Raw genomic sequence first — 21,265 nt, forward strand, 5'->3', positions numbered from 1 at the left:
AACAAAACTAACCCGGGAACAACGTACAAGGAATTTACTCTACCAGAGCATGTACTCAATCTATCCTCTCCCCCAGGAATGTCTTATCAAATTCCCTCGTGTACTTGGAAGACTTGGCCTACTTCGTTTGATACCACTTGTCAAAATAACTGATCTCCTCCTCCTCTAAAGTCTCAGAGGATATGCAGTCTATACCATTCACTACAAATTTATTAACTTCCTGAAGACTTTGTTTTTAAACTTGGGAAGCCTTCTTATGCCTCTTCCAGACTCAAAATGCCAAGTTATTACAGGGATATATAGTAAGACACAGTATACCCCCATGATTACAGAGTATGAGCCAAATCATCTGGATCAAATCCTGACTTTTAACATTTCTTTACCGAAGTTTTGTGAACAGGAAAATTATGATTAAAACAGTACCTACTTTACAAGTCTGTGATGAGGACTAAAATTATTTGTTACACATAAATTAACTGATACACTTAAAAGACTTAAAACAGTATCTGGCAAACAGTAATTTCTATACAAAGTATTAGCTATTATTAATATTACTATTACTACCACCATCTTTCTCCACAGCACCTAATAGTGCTTTATATACACAACAGCTCAATGAATTCTTTCAATGAAACAATTATTATTCAAGTAATTTTTAAAAGTCCCTTGGAATAAATGGAGACTCAAGGCCCAAAAGATCAAGTCTATGACAGGATTTAGCAGAAAAAAGAATTCGGACCCTGAAACTACTGAAAATTCATGAACAAATTAAGAAAGTATAAAACTGATAATCTAAATAAATATTTTTTTTCCTTGATAAAAAGGGAAGAGACATCTTATGAAAAAACTTGATAGTTTCTGTATAGGAAATTTACCCACTCCTCCCCCAAAATGGCTATTTCTAAAATGTCATTTTAATTTTCAACCTATCAACAATATATTAACTAATTCTATTTTTAATATGTTGACATTTCCAGTTTCTGTATTATTCACGAAAGTAGGAAGCTACATTATTTACCATCTCACCAAGAAAAGTAGTATTAAATTTAATTTACTCCACAAAGGTAATCCCTAACTCTAACATCCTGGATTTCAGTAGACAGATTTATGTTTACTTTATTGGTATCCTTCACAATTTCATACTTCGATTATCTGCCTCTTTACCATTTATCAGTTTTAAGAGATATTTCTAGTCATTATCATTTTATCCTCACGTAGAAGCTGATTTATTATTCTTGATTTATGTTAGCTGCTTATCTCTACCTCTCCAGTTCTTTGTGTTGACCCATGGCTACAATAGATCATAAATTATGGAAAACAAATAGCTTCTTACCCACAGATACTAAAATACTACAGTATAGTCAAGTAAGCATCATAACTGACTAATCGGTACTGCAAAGATACAATTTTGCTTTCAAATAACATTGGTTTATGTTAATTATAAGTCTCATCAAGGGACAAGGAACCTATTTGGGCTGCCAAGGATTAGACCAATTTAGACCTTAAGCAAGATTCCTAAAGGATTATTTATGAAAATATAATAAAAATAGTTTATATTTTAGTAATAACCATATTATTAACCATGCCTACTCTCACATAAGCTTTGGCTTATTTCTTACTGTTTTCATATCATATGAAGGAGTATACAAGGAAGTTCTGTCGAAGACTGTCAAGTTCAACACTGAGAATTTAAATTTCCCAAGCCTAGGTCTTCTGGTTTATTATCACCAACAAACAGATGTTGTAATAGCTCAGAGAAAACAGTTTGTCTTGTTTTGCAGTTTAATTACTAATTAGCAAATACTGTGACATTTGAACAGTCACCATTCATCCACGTTGCTTCCTGTTTAAAGAAATCCTTACCAGCAAAGGAATGATGGGAACATAAGGAAAAAGCAGAGTTTATGAACACATTAAAAATTGGGAGAGAAAATTCCCCAACAAATCTGGGTAGTAAGATTATGAGAAATTTTTCTTTTCTTCTTTATGCTTTTCGGAATTTCCCCAAATGTTCTAAAATTATATATACATGTTATATATATAATATACACATAAAATTATGTATACAAATTTTATTAGGAGGGCAATTCTGTAAGAGAAGCACAATACTGTATATGTAATATGACCTCCATAGTTTGCCCCAAAATCTGAATAGAGAGCTTTTACTAACAACAGAATACTATGGGATATATAATGTTATAACTGTTCAAAGCCTAAAATAGTGTCTAGTAGACCCAATGCAACCAAATATTTGTTGACTATATTAACTTTTTAATTCTAATGGAACTTAACACTTAAAAAGTGTTGTGAGAATATAAACTATATTTTAAATAAAACAGGCTAAATATGCTCAGAAAAATCATGACTTCTTTACTTCATAAATAAAAGTTTGGGCTACACCATAAAATAAATTTATAATACTATGCAGAAATTCAATTAATGTGGCTCATAAATGAAGTTGTCTAGTTTAGAGATTTTCCTTGAGGTTCAATTTTTTTTTCTAGAACAATTGCCAGTCTATTTTTAGAATAATCAGTTAAAAAAATTTTTAAAGCAGTTTAATTAACATGTAATTAGTTTTAAGAAGACCCTGACAGTACCTGCCAAAAGATTTGCATAAATGTTGGGTGCTTTTCTGGTTTTTACAAACTATTAACTATTATTTTTTCTGACGTGTAAAAATTACCATAAATGTTTTTATCATATCAATTTTTACAAGATACCTGTGTAAGACAATGTAGCTCATCTTAACCAGTTGAAATGCATATTAAATGAAAAATAGTAATATAAAAATGTGTTCATCCTTATCGCCATTTCACAGTGTTCTAAAATGTAGATAGAGCTTTTACTACAAATTTACATTGTGGTGTGAAAGCTACACGGTAATTGGCAGCAGCTGAAATATAATGGTACACAGATACACACTTGATTTTTCTGTGTAAATTAAAAGAAACATAAGTTTTTCAAAGGAAGAAAAACATTACTTTTTAGATGCCAACCAACACGATTGGCATCTAAAAAGTAATCCAACTGTAAAAGCGGATTAATTCATTTTCGCAGTTAAACAGAAAGAGGATTTCACACAGAAGATGGAGTCGGAGTCCAGTGTGATCTGAAGCAGTACTAATCTGCACAGAGAAAACAATCAAAGACGACGACTACAGAACATTCAGAAGGTTGCATTTGCCCCTTACTTTTGCCCCTTACTAATGACCCAGGACAACTAAACAACACATTGCAGTATTTAAAGGACAATCGAGAACCTGCTTAAATTAGAGAACCGCCCAGCTGCATGCAAAACATACTAACAGAAGATTCATAGCAAGGGGATGGTATTACCTCTTTTATGTAATTCCCTCAGGGGAATATAGTCTCCTCCCCCGTCATAAGGCAAATAGGGATCAGAAGAAGCATCCATGATTAGAATTTTTAAAAAGAAAAAGAAAAAGAAAAGCTTGCTAGCTTAAAAAGACAGCGGCATTTCTTTCAGCCCTGCTGTAGCAGGCAAGGGAGATGCCATATTTGATGAAGGCTAGAACTGTATGTAGTTCGACTCCGCTGAAGCAACTGTGTTCTTCCACAGTGGATGATGTCATCAAAGGGAAATTATTGCAGCCTGGTTGCTAGTGGCTACAATCTAGCAAGGCTTAGAGGCGGAACAGCCTACTTAATCAGGACCTGCTACGTATGACGATGACTAAGCTCCAAGTATAACTGACAAAACTGGTTTGAGAATTTTAAAACACTCACAATATAGCTTCTGTGGTAACAGTGGCAACTACAGTAAGACAAGAGAAACATTATTTCTTTTTTATTTTAAGATAAATATACTGGGAGCAAAGTAATTTAGAGACGTGAAAAGGAAATTCTGGATGTAGACAAGCACCTTTTATTTTCAGTGTAGAAAAATGGGAGCAACTCTAATGAGGTTGTGTGATTTTATAATATAGATGTACTATTTTTTATATAGTAATGTCATGTGAGTCATAAAGAACTAACACATATCAAAGGCTTCAAAGGACTTGGTTTTAAAAGTCTATTTTTAATTATCTAAAATGTACTCCAGACTTCTATTGTGGGTTAAAAAAATTTAGTAACTGAGCAGTTTAGTAGTATTTTATCTCACTAATCTTCAGTAGACTCTTGTTTCCTTCTTTCAAAGAACCACCTAGTAATACATTACCTTTGGAGGAGACAGAAAACTTATCAACATTAAGTAACTTAGTTATTGTTTGTGAAACAATGCAAAAAAGGCTGACTAGGTAGGAGATTTTCCTATCTTTCTACTTTTCCTACTTCACAAATATTTTGTGCTTTTTATTTTCTTTTAAAAAAGGCTTTTAGTAAAATGTCCCAAAAGGTACTTCGAGTCTCTTTGCTAGAAATTTTTATGAAATTCAGAAATAAAGCAACTCTTTTTGTTTCTAACTCATTCCTCCCTCCCCCCAAATAAACGGATGTTCATAATTTTTACAGCTTATCCCTAAAGTGATTCCTCTAGACCAGGAGATTCTCCTTCTGAAATAATATTTGTTGCAGTGTCACTAAATTAAAATGTGCTATTCATTAGAAGCAATTCCATAACACTCAAGAGGTTATGTAAAATCTGTTTTCCTAAATATTGAATGAGCCAACATTTAAGATTCACTCCAATTCAAGACATTTATATGAGAATTGAAGGTAATGAAAAAAAAGAAGACTCAAATGGCAGTAAAAAAGAAATTCTATTCAATTTGTCTACTACATTTAAGTTACTTAAGGGTTTTTTTTTTTTAATTAGGTTGAATAAAGTTTTTATACTTCAAAACATTTGAACTTCAGAAAGACAGACCTTCTTATAAAACTGCACCTGGGATTTGGTAGAAAAAGGTTTCAGGAAATGAACACAGGCTAGAATTACTGCCATAGGAATATTCTAATTATAGTTCTGGCTATCAACTGTTATGATACAACCATGTGTGATTTTTTCTTTCTGTTTTCTCTATTTCTCAATTTTCTTGAAAAAAAAATTTTTTTAAACAAGGTTTCACAGAGAGCTAACTTCACGAAATTAACTAAATGTAAATTTGGTTCTTTGTGGTCCTCTGGTACTAAGTTCTACTATTATAAGACCTTTAAGAAATATATGCTATATGGCATTCATAAATACTTTAGTTGTTTATGATACTGTTTATGTCTCACGCCTTTGTATAAAATGGAAATTTATCTATGAGTTTTCCTGGTATTTGTAGATACTCTCTTAACTTGTTTTTCTTGATTTACAACTTGATCATAATGGAAAAATGAAAATGATAGCTAGCTAGCACTAACTAGAGGGGGAAGAGTATATTCCCTATACAGTATATTCACAATATTGCATAAGTAAAAGTTTTGTATCATAAATAAAAAGTTTTAAATTATTTTTAGGTAACAAAATTTTTGTATTTGTGTGATGTAAGTCAATATATAAATTGAACATATTTTTATAGAGTTAAGTTCAGAATGAGACACACTAAATCTAACAATTGTTATCACTCGAGAAGAAATGAGGTGGAGGGAGGAGAATAATGGTATATTTAGTTTTTATTTTATATAGTTCCACATTATTTTAAAATTTTAAGCAAATATATTACATATTTAATTTTTAAATAGATTATTTTAAATAATAAGTTTGAAAAAATATTAATTTCAAATCTCTCATGCTTATGGGATCCATGGCTGCCACTTTCTCTTAAAAGAATCATTACTCAAACTCTAAGTGCTTTCCAATTCCACTTTAGAAAAGGATAAAGTAGATTTGAAGGTATAGCCAAAGAGGACTTTGACACTGATTAGGTATTACCAGATTAACAAACTGAATTACAATTAGAGTGGGGCTGAAGTGGAAAGATAATAGAAGACAAATTCAAGAATTCCTAGGCACAGCTGGTGGGGGAATGCTCAGAATGGAACCTCTGAAGAACAAAAACACTGAAGTGGCAGCACACACACACACACAAATTTTAAATTCAGAAAGGGAAGATATTTCTACTTCCAAATGCACCCTAGATTATAACCTCAACTCCACGCCATAACCTCTCTGAGGTGTATTGCAGGCAGGTAGAATAGATGATTACAGATGACTACAGTATAACTATATAACAATGCATGTATAACTATATATAACATACATTGTGACTATAGTATTATAACGTTCAAACTTTAAGTCCTTCTTAACACATATGATCCAAGAAATCTATGACATTAGAAGTACTTAAAAATGTTATTTTTTTGCATTTAGATCTAACTATCAATTTATAGGAAATACAGAAAACACAGAAACATGTTAAATGACAGCTCAGAAACATGATTAGGAAAATCCAAATTAGGAAACAAATGACCTATTTCTTCAACAAATAAATAGTAAGGAAAAAGAGAAAGGAAGGAGGGAGGTATAGAACTTATAGACTTAAAAGATATATCAATCAATTTCAACATACAATTTTGTACTAAACAATTGGGGAAATGTAAAAGAGACAAGATATTTGATTTTAAGAAATTATTCATAATTTAGATGTGATAATAGCCTTAAAAGAATTCTTATCTTTTAGAGATACAAAATGAAATGTGTGTGTGTTGTAAAAGAGACCTCAATATAGAACTTGGATCAATTTACAATACAACAAGGAAGAGGGAATTTATAGCCCAGTAGGGGACTGGGGGCATTGGTCAATGAAGAATTACTAAAAGGAAATATTCGGGGTAAGGGGATACTCTGGCTAAAGAGACTTAACAGTATTCTTGCTAAAGGCAGGCCAGGATGATGAGCTATCACCTGCAGGATGGTAGAGGATGAGAAGGTGGGGGAGGGTGGTATGTGGGTGGTGGTGGTATCAGGCTAAACCAACTTGACAGGATTCTTGCCAAAACTGAGCAATACAAAAACAAATCAGTCCAAAGTTGAGACACCTAGTTCAGAAGAGATTTCAGAGGAGCCTGACTAAAGTTTAATCAAAGAGGAACTCTTTATCAGCATATTTGTTTACCTGAAATGATATAATGTTTCAGATTTATTTCAAAATAATTGGGAGAAGGAAGCAGAAATGAAACAAAATTGACCATGAGTTGGTAATTATTTAAGCTAAGTGATGATACTAAGAAGACACATAATACTCTTCCCTATAATTTTGTATATGTTTCAAATTTTCTATAATATGAATATTTCTTTTGAAAGAAATGTTTATAAATAAAATCATTTTTATGAGACAAGCATTAACAAAAAATTACAACCTTTACTCTCAAAACTAAATATATTACTACTAAAAGTGTCAGATTAACTGAGTTTACTCATTAAGTATAGTTGTTTTACGTTTACATTTGGACACATTATATAATATGAAATTTTTACTTGAGTTATCAGTTCTCCTCCCTAAACAAAAGCATCAGAGGAAAGGAAAAAAAGAAACAGCAAAGTTTCCAAGGAGGACAATCAATTCATGCTACAGTTTCTACAACACAAAAGAAAGAGGACCTAGAAATTCTCAGAAATGATAAGCCAGAAAATAAATTTAAAAAACAGAATGCAATATTCACAAACATAGGATATTTTAGCTATCAACAGGGCTGTCTGGTTATCCAAATAATGTATCAGAGAATTAAAACATGAAAAAGTTTCTTTTATAAGCATCACACAATGATCACTTTTTCAAAATCAGAACCAAAAATGGCTAAGCAATTCCTTTTCAAAGAATTTGTCAAATATACTCATGCATGATCACAAGCTGGTATAAGAGCTGAGGAAAAGACTACTTTAATAGTTCTAAGTTTCTGAAATATTGAGGTAAAAATATGTTAATATTTACATTAAGTGTAAATATACCAAACACTACAAATAAAAGATAAATATTAATGTATTTTTAAAGTCCAACAACATAGTTTAAAAAGTCACAAAAACCCCATCTACACGGAAAGGCTGAAAATAAAAGGATTTTAAAAAATGGAGCATGCAAATATTAACCCAAAGAAAATTGGAGAGCTAAACTTATATCGAAGGAGATCTGAAAGTATAATTGGAAATAGATTCACTTCACAATGAAAGTAAGATGGTTCAGTTCACAGGAAGATACAACCTAATAACATGAGATCAAAGTATATAAAGCAAAAACCTACAGAATGTCAAGAAATAGTAGTAGGTGAGTCTACAGATAAAGTGAAAAATTGTATTGCAACACTATCAAATACTTGATAGAAACAAACAAGGAGAAAAATAGTAAGGAAAAAAAAAAAAAAGAGTTCAACAGAAGATTAACGAACTTCACCTAATGGACACCCAGAGAATACCATTAACCAAAAACTCCATGTTAAATATTTTCCCATAGCATATGAATATTTACAAAAATAAACTTTTTCCTAGGCCACAATGTAAGTCTCAAAAAATTTCAACATGTTGATATTACACAATATATATTGTTTGACAACACTACAATAATGTTACAAATCAATTAAAAACATAACCTGAAATTTCTCATATGTTTGGAAATTATGAACCTCACTTCTAAATAACCTGTAGATCTACATAGATATCATTATGGAAGTTAGAAATGATGTTTAATTAGTCACAATAATACTAAGTATCTGGAGAGAAGTTTATAGCTTTAAATGGATTCGCCTGAGAAGAGCCTTAAATATTAAGTAACTTACCATTCACTTTTTGGAAGGGAAAAAAATACAGCAAAATAAATCCAAACAAAGTAGAAGAAAAGAAGATCAGAAATTAATGATGTAGAATACAAATGTATAATAGAAAAGAACAACAAAGGCAAAACTAATTAATTGGAAAGACTAATGATTGCTAAATCTACACTGACACTGATTATAAGGGCAGAAGGAGGAGAGAGGAGGAAGGACAGGAGAGAGGAGAAAAAGGACACAAATATTATCAAGATGGAAAAGGAGACCTGACTACAAAACCTACAGTCATTAAAACAACTTTATGCCAATAAATTTTTTAAATAAAAAGAATGAATTTTGAGAAAAATACAACTTAACAAACATTTAGAAACAACTTCAGAATAGTGCTATAACCATTAAAGAAACTGAAACATAATTTAAAACCTTAATATAAAGAAAAATCTAAGACTAGCATTTCATTGGCAAATTCTACCAAAATATAAGAAATAATAATACCAGCCTTATGTAAACCTTTCCAGAGACTAGAAAAAGAAGCCATCACTACAACTCATTTTATGAAGGGAGTATAATCTTGATACCAAAACCTAATAAGAACAGTATGGCAAAAGAAAACTATCATCAAATCTCAGTGATGAATATATATTCAAAAGTCTTAAACAAAACATAAGCAAATCAAATTCAGCAATTTATAAAAAAGTAAAAATGCATTAATATATCAATGATCAAATTGATTCACATAAGGATGAGAAGCGACTAAAGTTTATTAACAGAAAAAAGATATAAATCAGGTAATCATTTCAAAAGATGGTAGGGAAATGATAAATTCAACACCCATTGATAATTTCAAATCGTATACTCTTAAATAACTAAGAATAGATGTGAGCCTGTTTAATCTAATAATAGGTAACACAAAAAGTCCAGATTAAACTTTGAGGTGAATACTTTAGGATTAGAATAGATGATAAAAGATGTTTACAATTACTATTTCCTTTCAACAGTTTACTAGAGGTCCTAGCAAGTGCAGTAAAGCAAGGGAGGCTATGGAGGAGAAAGCTATAAAGATTAGGAAGAAACAAAATCGTCACTATTTGCCAATGATATGACTATATTTTAAAAGCTATCACCAATAAATTATTAGAATTAGTACGAGTTAAGCAAGGTTGTAAACTTTTAAAAATTAATATTCAAAAATACTCTCCCAAGGAATTTCCTCTAAATGTTAGTATTTTAGAACTGTTTAATGGATCCATAGATTCCCTGTGATTTTATGTATTTACTTCAGCTTATTATTTTATAGGCTTAGCTCATAACTACTGAAGCTTTTTCAACAGAAATTCTTAATTGGAACCACAACACAAACCATGATTTAACCAACTATTTTCTCAATTCTCCCAGTATAGTTCACAGGTATGTCTTAGATGCATAGGAGAAAAGTTAATTCATTATTTCATGACATTAGGCTAAGAAGTAGAGTACACATAAAATTATTCATTGACTTAATAATTTTAGTTCACTTTCTGTGGACTTTAAAAAAATAATTTAATCCTTTTTGCAGAGCAATGACAATAATTAAGAGTAATAGCTGAGGTATAAATCATCAGGTTCTATATATAATAATTAAAACTAAGCTCACTTCTTTCTAATAAGCTTTCTGATGATATTGATACAGTATCTGATTGGCTTTCCACTGGTATTTTAGGCTAATTTTATCAAGGCATCACTTTAAAATACCATGTTCTTTTTCCTAGTTTTTTAGTGACATCTTGAATTACAGTATTTCATAAACTTAATATGGGTTAGTTTTCTCTAAATGCATTACCTTACTCTTATACAAATACTTAAATTTGGGAAGAACCCTATTCCACACATATTAAGGTTAAGGAAGTTAATCTGACTGAAGTGATCTAAGGTGCAGTTGCAGAAAATGTTTACAAGGTAGTTGGCAACAAAGGGTGAAGGGTGTCAAATTTATCAAGAACATGACGCCAATCAGAATAAGTATTAGATGAACCTTAGAATTATTTATTTCTAAAAATAATTCAGGGTATGATCTTTTGAAAGAGTTTTTACTTTTTTCCAACAGCCAGCTATTGCATGGTGATGTTTTGTTTAACTTAATTTTAAGAATTTCTAAAAAACACTTCACTGAAGATTCGTGATGTAACCATTTCATGTTTTTTAAAGGCTTATGAGTTTGTTTCCAATTTCCACTTTAGAGCCAAATGCCTCGCTCATCAGAATAATGCCACCAATGTCACCAGTAAATACCAGATAAAACAAAAAGACTAAAATTAACTTGTCATCTACTAAAGACAACCCACATAAACAGAACCTATGAAACACTGTAGGTATAAATCATCAGGTTTAGTTCTCCTAACTAATCATCAAGTCAAGTTATCCTAACTCAATACATTTCTTGGATTTCTGCATTACACCACAACTTTACACTATCACTAATTACTTTTTGCTTATAAATACACATGCAAGAAAAATGTTTACTACTCTTAGATCATTTTATTAAAGTTTCTACCTGCAGTTGATATCAAAGAACTTGACAGAAATCAACCAATTCCAACTGTCTTAGGAGCATTTAGACTGTTTAGCAACAATTCTACCATCAATTTTCCAAACATTGTATTTACTACACATTAATGGATATTAATAAATACTTTCCTCCCAGTAATTTTTTCTAGGAATTTAGAATACTTTCATGTATTCAATTATTATATGAAAATAAAAATTGTTAAAATAAGGTCCAAGATGGTGGCATGAGAAGACCCTGAACTCACCTCTTCCCACTGAACACTTCGAATCTACACCTAGAGACTGAAAAATCCACCCCAAAGAACTGAATAGCTTCTGCACAACAAATGAAAGAGAGGCCACATAGAAATCTGTAGGAGAGACGGAAGAGATACAGCATCGAGGGAGCTCCAGCCCCAACGCCCTGACCTGTAGTAGGAAGAGATTGCTGAAGGGCCTTTGCACGGACTTGCCTGCCTTGGGGCACAGTAAAAAAATAAAAATAAAAATAACAAAATCAAAAAACCACAGCGGTTTAAAGGGTATCAAATCTATAGAAGAAGGAAATCCATTTACTAACCCAAGAGCATCTGCCAAACAAGAGGGGAACGGCAGAAAGTCTGGCTTCGGAGGCACCACAAAGCGCCATTTGTTGCCCACCCTGATCACCCTGACTTCAGGGGCAGGAGCATGGTGCAGGAGCTCTAGCCAGTTGGCAGGGTCATCCTAGTGCACCTCAGGCCCCAGACCCACACCAGCACAGCTTGCCTCTGGGATCCCTTGTGGCCTATGCCCTCTTAAGCAACTGTTCCAGGCTCCAAAGCAGTTTGTCCCCAGGACTTCTTGCAGCCTGCTCCAGATCCAGATTCTAGCCCATCCACTAAGGTGGCCCAGATGCAGCTTTCCCCCAGGACTCACATGGCTCAACACTACTCTAGCTATAGCTCTCGCCCTGGTGCGACTTGTCCCATTTTCCCCATGGCCTAAGCCCACTCCAGTTACAGTTCCAACCAGCCTGCCAAGATGGTCCTCTCGAGGCTTGCCCCTGGAACTCCCCACAGTTCACATAGCCCCAACTATACCTCCAGACTAGCTTGGCTTGTCCCTAGGACTCCCCATGGCCTAAGCCCACTCCAACTATATCTCCAACCAGCCTGCCAAGGTAGCCTTGGCAAGGCTTGCCCCTAGGTGTTCCCTCAGTTTCTGCATGCTTCAGGTATAGTTCCCGGCCTCAATGCAGCTTGCCCCCAGAACTTCCCATGTCCCAAGCCTTTTCCCATTGGAGCTCCAACCAGCCTGCCAAGGCAGTCCTGGGCAGGCTTCCCCGCTAGGGATGCCCCAGGCCTGCGTCCACAAGCTACAGCACCAACTGGTCTTCCAAGGTGGCCCCAGTGCAGCTTGCTCTGAGTCTCTCTGCGGCTCATGCCAACTCCATCTCCAGTTGGCTTGCCAAAGACACCCAGCATATGCAGTCTACAAAGGGGAAGATCCTACACAAGGCCACTCCTTCAGGACTGGGAGAGGTTGCTGTTTTGCCTAATCCATAGAAACAAACATAAAGAGAAAGTCAAAATTAAGAGACAAAGAGATAACTTCAGCACAAAACTCCAGAGAAACAATTAAATGAAATGCAGACAAGCAATCTACCAGATAAAGAGATCAAAACAATGCTTATAAAGATGGTCAAAAAAACCCAAACAAACAGGAGAACAAATGAACTCAGAATGTCAACAAAAATACAGAAAATATAAAAAAGAACATATCAACTGAAGAGTACAGTAACCGCAGTGAAAAATACACTAGCGGGAATCAGTAGCAGATTAGATAATGCAAAAGAACGAATCAAAGAGCTGGAAGACAAGGTAATAGAAATCACCCAATTGAAAGAGCAAAAAGAAAAAAGAATTTAATAAAAATGAGACTAGTTTAATGGGTCTCTGTGACAACATCAACAATATCAACAACATCAAGCATCCAATATTCAAATCACCAGGGTCCCAGAAGGAGAAGAGAGACAGAGAGTGGGGCAGAAAACCTATATGAAGAAACAATGGTGGAAAACCTCTCTACCCTGGTGAAAGAAACAAGCACAGAGTTCCAAACAAGATGAACCCAAAGAGGCCCACATAAAGACACATCATAATTAAAACTCCAAAGTTAAAGAGATAATCGTAAAAGCAAAGAGAGAAAAGCAGCTAGTTACATATAAGGAACACTCCTCTCCCCACCCCTCCCCACACACACCATATGACTATTAGCCAATTTTTCAGAAGAAACTTTGCAAGCCAGAAAGGGCTGGCAATATGTATTCAAAGTGATGAAAGGTAAAAATCTATAACCAAAAATAACTCTACCTAGCAAGGCTATCATTTGGAATTAAAAAAGAGATAAAGTTTCCCAATCAGAAACTAAAGAAGTTCATCACCCCTAAAATGGCATTATAAGAAATATTATGGCAACTTCTTTAAGCAGAAAAAACAAGGCCAAAGTAAAAATAAGAAAACATAAGAAGAAAAAACCTCACTGATAAAGGCAAACATTTAGAAAATGTAGTGAATCAACCAATTATAAAGATAGTATGAAGGTTAAAAGGCATGCATAATAAATTAAGGGAACACACACATGCACAAAACATGTAAAATATGACATCAAAAATGAATATGGGGGGGAGGTGAGTAAAAAATGTAGTACTTTTAGAATGAGTTCAAACTTAAGCAACCATCATCTTAAAATAGACCGCTATCAACATAACTTGTTATATGTGAATCTCATGGTAATCACCAACCAAAAACCTATAATAAACAAACAAAAAATAAAGAAAAAGAAACCCAAACAAATCACTAAAGAAAGTCACCAATGTAGAAGAGAACAAGAAAGGAAAAGAACTAAAATAAAACAAAACTCAGAAAACAATTTAAAAAATGTCAGTAAGTACATACCTGTCCATAATCACTTTAAATATAAATGGGCTAAATGCTCCAATGAAAAGACACAGGGTGATTGGACAGATTAAAAACAAAAAAAGACCCATGCATATGCTGCCTACAAAGAGCCACTTCAGACAGACGCACACAAACTGAAAGTAAAGGGATGGAAAAAGATATTTCAGGCAAATGAACATGAAAAGAAAGGTGGGGTAGCAATACTTAGACAAAAGAGACATTAAAACAAAGATTGTAACAAGAGACAAGGGAAGGTATTACATAATAATTAAAAAAAGGATAAAACTACAGAAGATATAACACTTATAATCATCCATGCACCCAATATAGGAGCACTTAAGACATAAAGCAAATATTAACGGATTTAAAGGGGAGAGACTGATGGTATTACAATAATGGTAGAGTATTTTAACATCCCATTTTAACATCAATGGATAGATCATCCAGACAGAAAACTACTCGACAATCAGAAAGAGAAATTAAGAAAACAATCCCATTTACAATTGCATTAAAAGAATAAAATACCTAGAAATAAAGTTAACCACGGAGGTAAAGGATCAATGCATAAAACTACATGACACTGGTGAAAGAAACTGAAAAAGACACAAATAAATAGAGGGATACACCATGCTCACAGATTGGAAGGATTAATATCCCTAAATGTCCACAACAACCAAAGCGATCTACAGATTCAACGAAATCACTATAAAAATGCCAATGGTGTTTTTCACAGAACTAGAACAGACAATCCTAAAATTTATATGGAATCGCAAAATACCCGAATAGGCAAAGCAATCTTGAAAAAGAAAAACAAAGTTAGAGGTATCATGTGTCCTGATTTCAAACTATACTACAAAGCTATAGTAATCAATACAGTATGGTACTGGCACAAAAACAGGCACATAGATCAATGGAACACAATAGGAAGCATAGAAATAAACCATGCTTATATAATCAATTAATCTATGACAAAGGAAGAAAGAACAATGGGGAAAAGACAGTTTCTTCAATAAATGGTGCTGGGAAAACTGAACAGATACACATAAAAAAATAAAAGATCATTTTTTCACACCATATCCAAATATAAACTCAAAACAGATTAAAGTCTTAAATATAAAACCTAAAACCATAAAAGCCTAGAAGAAAAAATAGGCAGTAAACTCGTTGAGATCGTTCTTAATATTTTTTTGGATATGCCTCTTTGGGCAATGGCAACAAAAGCAAAAATAAACAAATGGGACTATATCAAACTAAAAAGCTTTGGCACAGCTAAGAAAACCATCAACAAAACGAAAAAGAAATCTACTGAATGGAAGAAGATATTTGCAAATTATATATCCAATAAGAGGTTAATATCAAAAATATATAAAGAACTCATATAACTTAACATCAAAAAACAAACAATCCAATTAAGAAATGGGCAAAAGACCTGAATAGATATTTCTTCAAAGAAGACATTTAGACAGCCAACAGAAACATGAAAAGATGCTCAACATCACTAATAATCAAGGAAATATAAATCAAAACCACAATGAGAGATCACTCACACCTGTCAGAAAGGCTATTATCAAAAAGCATTGGCGAGGTTGTGAGAAAAAGGAACTCTGGTTGCACTGTTGAGATTGTAAACTAGTGCAGCCACTATGGGAAACAGTATGAAGATTCTTCAAAAAAATTAAAAATTGTCTATGGCCATGCCACCCTGAACAAGCCCAATCCCGTCTGATCTCGGAAGCTAAGCAGGTCCAGGCCTAGTTAGCACTTGGATGGGAGACCACCTAGGAAGACCAGGTGCTGTAGGCATAAAAAATAAAAAATAAGGGATTGTAAACTGACAAGGTCCTTGCAATCTGTGAGGTCAACCAAGGATTGCCTCACCTAAAATAATTTTCTAAAAAATTAAAAACTGAACTACCATACAACCTAGCAATTCTACTTCTGGGTATTCGTCCAAAAAAACAAAACCGCTTATTCGAAAAGTTATACGCACTCCTATGTTCACTGCAGCGTTGTACAATAACCACAATATGGAACAAGTCTAGGTATCCACAGAGAGCTGAATGGGAAAAGAAGATGTAGTACATATAAACAATGAAATATTACTCAGCCATCAAAAAAATGAAATCTTGCCATCTGTGACAATACAGACGAACCTAGAGAGTATTGTTAAGTGAAATTAGTTGGACAGAAAAAGAAAAATAACCTATCATTCCACTTATGTATGAAATCTAAAAAACTAAAACTAAATGAAAAAGAAACAAACTCACAGATACAGAGAACAAACTGATGGTTGTCAGAAGAGAGGGGAGTGGGAAGATGAGGAAAAAAAGCAACGAGATTAAAAAGTACAATCTTTCAGTTATAAAATAAGTCATGAGGATACAATGTACAGTGCAGAAAATATAGTCAATATCATAATAACTGTATGGTGACATATGGTTACTATATTGTGGTGATTGCTTCATAAGGGATAAAAATATTGAATTACTATGTTGTACACTTGAAACTAATATGTCAACTTTAATCAAAATTAAATTTTTAAAAATCACAATGCTAAAAAAAAATAATTAAGATAGGTTTTTGTACCATAAGGCAATGCTTTCATTAAGTAACAAACTCCCTACCTGGTAAATGACACTACCAGCTTCATATGCTAGAAATATTAACACTTAACTCTCTCTTTTACCACCCCAGCCCACACCCAAACAATCTGCACGTCAGGCTGATTTTACCTCTAAATCTATTTGGAAGCAGTATACGCCCTGTCACTATGTCAGACACTATCATCTCTCTTCTAAACTAGTTACATTTACCTTCCTACCAATCCATTTGCTCAGAGGCTGAATGAGCTCTTAAAATTACAAGGATCATATTACTCTCCTGCTTTAAAACCTTTTAATGGTTTCTCATAACTCCTAGGAAAAAAAGTGGCAAAACATTAAAATGCATGATTTTGACTTGCTTAATTACCTCTTCAGTCTTTGTTTCTCCACTTTCTAGCTCCATTCTCTATACTCCAGCCATTGTTCTGAAGCTCTAAGCTCCTTTTCAAGGGTTTTCTTGCAAGCAGTTCCCTCTGCTCATAGCTGTACCCTGTACCCAAGCTCCTAGCACTCCCATTCTACCCTTACCCTCACCTGCCAGACTTTACATTTTGATATATCTTAGATTCCCCCACTTATATGTTCTCACACCCAAACTTCTTCACAGGACTTACTATAGCACAGCTGTAATTGTTTTTTTTTTGTGGGATTATTATTATTTATTTTAATGGTTTTCTCTCTCTCATTAGAGTATAAACTCCATAAGAGAAAGACTCACATCATTCTTGTTCATTGCTCTATCCTGAGCACCTACCATGGTGTCTGGCTAGGTGCTCAGGATAGAGCATGAAAGGAGCCTTATGTGCTGAATGAAATATGCATAGGATTAAATCTAGAAAAAAATATATACCAAAATAATCAGTTATCTACGGGTAGTAAGATTACGAGCAATTTTCATTTACTTCCTTTTATTTTCATCATTTTTTCCACAATAAGCACATTTGCTTTTATTATTTAAAAGTTAACTCTTTCCACCTTATTTTTTAAAATAAACTATTTCGGACTAATTTTATATTTACAGTTACAAAGATAGTACAAAGAAGTTCCGAATACTTCTCAGTTTCCCCAACTGTTAACATCCTACACTTCCATGGTACACTGGTCTAAACTAAGAAACAGATATTGATACATTACTATTAAGGAAACTCCAGACTTTATTTAGATTTCAACGGTTTTTATATAAAGGTCTTCTTTCTCTTCTAGGTTCCAATCAAGGATATTACATTGCATTTAGTTAACTTGTGTCCCTAAACTCCTCTGGTCTATAATAGTTTCTCAGTCTGTCCTTGTTTTTCATACCTTGACTGGTTAAGTATCCTGTATAATGCTCCCCACCCCGCCCCGTCCTGACCAGTCTAGGTTTGTCTATTATTTTTCCTGTGGTTAGACATGGGTTATAGGTCTTTGCAAAAGTATCACAAAGATAAAGTGCCCTTCTTGTTATCTGTTAGGGGTATATGATATCCATATGACATCACTGGTAATATTAACCTTCATTACCTGGTTATGGAAGTGTCTGCCAAGTTTCTCCACTGCAAAATTACTATTTCCCTCTTTCTCTGAAACACTAAGTCTAGTCTACCCTCAAAGGAGAAGGAGGAAGGAATTATGCTCCTTCTCCATGAGGGTGGAATATAAACAAAATTTTTGGAATTCTTCTACAAGGGGGACTTGTCTCTATTTATGTTCAATCATTTATATTAGTTTATATCATTTATGTCATATATGTGTGCTCATTTATATTTATTTTATACTTTGTTTATAATTTGATTCTACATTATTTATTTTGTTGCTCAAACTGTTCCAGTTTTTGCCATTAGGAACTTTTTCAGGTTAGTTCTCATGTTCCTTTCACAGTCCCTCATCTTTTTTTGTTTTGTTGTGTTTTGTTTTTGAGTATACTTCCTTACTTCTGATATGACACATACCCTGGAATCATGCTGTATTTTCTCTGCCCCAGTTCTAGAATCAGCATTTCTCCAAGACAATTCAAGTAATTTCTAAGTCCTGAAGTTAACCATATAAGATGAACCCAGGAAAATCTATCTGAATATCATGATGTAATCTGATTATACAAAATATACACAAAGTATAAATAAGTTTAAACTTTAAGCACCCACGCCAAGATTGCCACAAAGGACTCTCATGTACAACAGTAACACTTCCTATACTCTTATTTACTATATCCTTTTGTTTCCAAAACTAATCTGAGTTGGGTGAGTGGAATAAATATTTTGCATTCATTTTTCTGATAAGAAAACTGAGAAACAGAGTAATGACACTGACTAATGTCAGGGAGCTAGATGTTAATACAGCCAACAGCTGCTATCCTGTGCCTTCTTCCTCCTGATGACACTATCATTTCCATAGGCCCCACTGCAATACAGTTGTAATAATGTGGGTGAGTGACACAGTTCCTGTTACCCCACTGTATACTCTATCAGCTTCATACGTGTCCAGTTAAGCCCAAACTTTTCTCTATATAGCCATCCTAGTTCAATTTAAAAAAAAGAAAAAAAGACTCCTAAAAATTATAAAATATGACTAGTAATATTTTAAATAGATGAATATTTTACAGAATAGCAAACTTTTAATGAGCTTCTATTGTGTGCATGCCAATATATTAGACGTTATAAGAAGGGAAGATGAAATAAATAGCATATGTGGCTGTCCATGATATACTAATGTCCCCTCTCCACAAAGGTTAGAAATAAGGAAAATAAGATTGCTCATCAAGAGCTAAAATATGTAATCAATACATAATGGGTCAGCTCTAAACAGAACTTGACCGTAAAATAAGTGACTTACAAACAAGAATTACTAGGATAATTATACTAAAAGATAATATAGCTAAATCTAGGAGGAGGGCAGGCTATAAACAAATAAGGAAAGTCAAAAAAGCAAACGCAACAGAAGCAATACAGTTTACTACATAGGAGGGGCCCCAACTTGGCAAACCTGAAATGTCAGGTAAGGCTTTCTAGAGGAAGTGAGGTCTAATCTTAGAAGCAATGTACAAGTAATAATTGCTATTACAGGCAAAGAAAACACATACAAAGATTTGGAGATATGATCACCAGACGCAAGTCCAAACCTAACATTTAAAAGGCTCGGAGCAAGAACAGAAAGGCAGGCTCTATCTCCAAATACAGTCACATTTTCCATATCACTAAATATTCAAAAGTTATAAAGCAAGTTAACAAGTTATTAATATGTTCTGGCTTCCTACATTGACAAATATACCTTATAATGACTTGAAAGTTTTGGCTAAGTTTTATAAATCTGCAGGTTTAAAATTTAGTGACAATTTAGAAAAAACTTCCAAAAGCATAAAGAAAAATAAAAAGCATCCAAATTCTACCACCAAGAGAAAAATCATTACTTTCTTGTATTTCCCTCTAAATTTGTGTGTATGTGCACGCACATGTAACATTTTAAGAGAACTGGGATCATAACATATATACAGCTTTTATCCTTTTTATATAAGCCCTTCCGCTCTTATAGCTTATAATACAATACAGAAAGTCACTTTATTCAATTTGCACTCTTATAGCTTATAATACAATACAGAAAGTCACTTCATTCAATTTACTCAATATGCACTTTGCAGCTACCTCATCTTCAAACAGCTCTGAAGGTGTGGTTAAGTGTATTCTACAGACCCCTGAAGATCCCTAAGATCTTTTCCAGGGGATCTTTAAGGTTAAAATATTTTCATAATAATACATTTATGTATTACATAATATGTTTATGTATTATTATGAAAATAAATATTTTAACCGTTTCCCACTGCTACTGTAGTAAATCACCACAAACTTAGTGGTTTAAAACAATACAAATCTATTATGGTTCTGGAAGTCAGAAGTCTAAAATCAAAGGGTCTGCAGGCTGGTTCCTTCTAGAGACTTCAGGAGAGAAGTGGTTCCCTTGCTTTTGTCAGCTTCTAGAGACAACCTACATTCCTTGGCTTGTGGCCCCGTCCTCTTACAACTTCAACTTCTTGCTTCAGACTCCAATTCTCCTGCTTCCTTCTTTTAAAGACCCCATGATTACCATGGGATCACCCAGATAATCCTGAATAATCTCACCATCTCATGATTCTTCAGTAAACCAAAACCACTAAGTCCTTTTCATCATCTAAAATAACATATTTACAGGTTCCAGAAATTATAATGTGGAGGGCCATTATTCAGCCTACACAACATTCTCTACCTTTCCATCCTATTATGTGGTACAAATGCAACAGTAGGTAAAATGGCTTGCATCTAGTGCAAATCAAAGCAGTGGCACAAAATGTACTAGTAGTCATTGTATTCTTTCCCCCATGTACTCCCAGAAAACAAAAGGTCTATTTCACTTCCAAATATCCTTCATAAAAAAGTAAAAATTAATTCATTTTACTAAATTGAACCCTTGAAAACACATTCTTTTAATATCCTTTGTGATGAACTGGGAAGAATAAATACAGCACTTTTGCTAATACTATTGAACAATGGTTCCATCTTGAGGAAAAGCACTTATCTAAATGTTTGAGTTGTGGGTGAACTT

At 33.5% G+C, this 21,265-nt stretch overlaps 1 protein-coding gene and 1 pseudogene across 4 annotated transcripts in view; one reads left to right on the plus strand and one right to left on the minus strand.

Annotated features, from left to right (window-relative positions):
* The window catches only part of CLCN3 (chloride voltage-gated channel 3), a 76,678-nt gene that overhangs the window by 39,072 nt on the left and 16,341 nt on the right, over positions 1 to 21,265 (minus strand). For 2 of the 4 annotated variants that reach the window (XM_039876126.1, XM_039876124.1), the window contains exon 1: positions 3,340 to 3,567. The exons of the other annotated variants lie outside the window; for them this stretch is intronic. In XM_039876126.1, the coding sequence (XP_039732060.1) occupies positions 3,340 to 3,418 (79 nt within the window). In that variant the 5' untranslated portion in view covers positions 3,419 to 3,567. Of the gene's footprint in view, positions 1 to 3,339; positions 3,568 to 21,265 lie in introns of those variants that run through there. 4 annotated transcript variants of the gene reach the window in all.
* On the plus strand, positions 15,799 to 15,917 carry LOC120613605 (uncharacterized; annotated as a pseudogene).

Source organism: Pteropus medius, unplaced genomic scaffold, assembly GCF_902729225.1.
Source record: "Pteropus medius unplaced genomic scaffold, Ma_sr-lr_union100, whole genome shotgun sequence".
Taxonomy (NCBI): Eukaryota; Metazoa; Chordata; class Mammalia; order Chiroptera; family Pteropodidae; genus Pteropus; species Pteropus medius.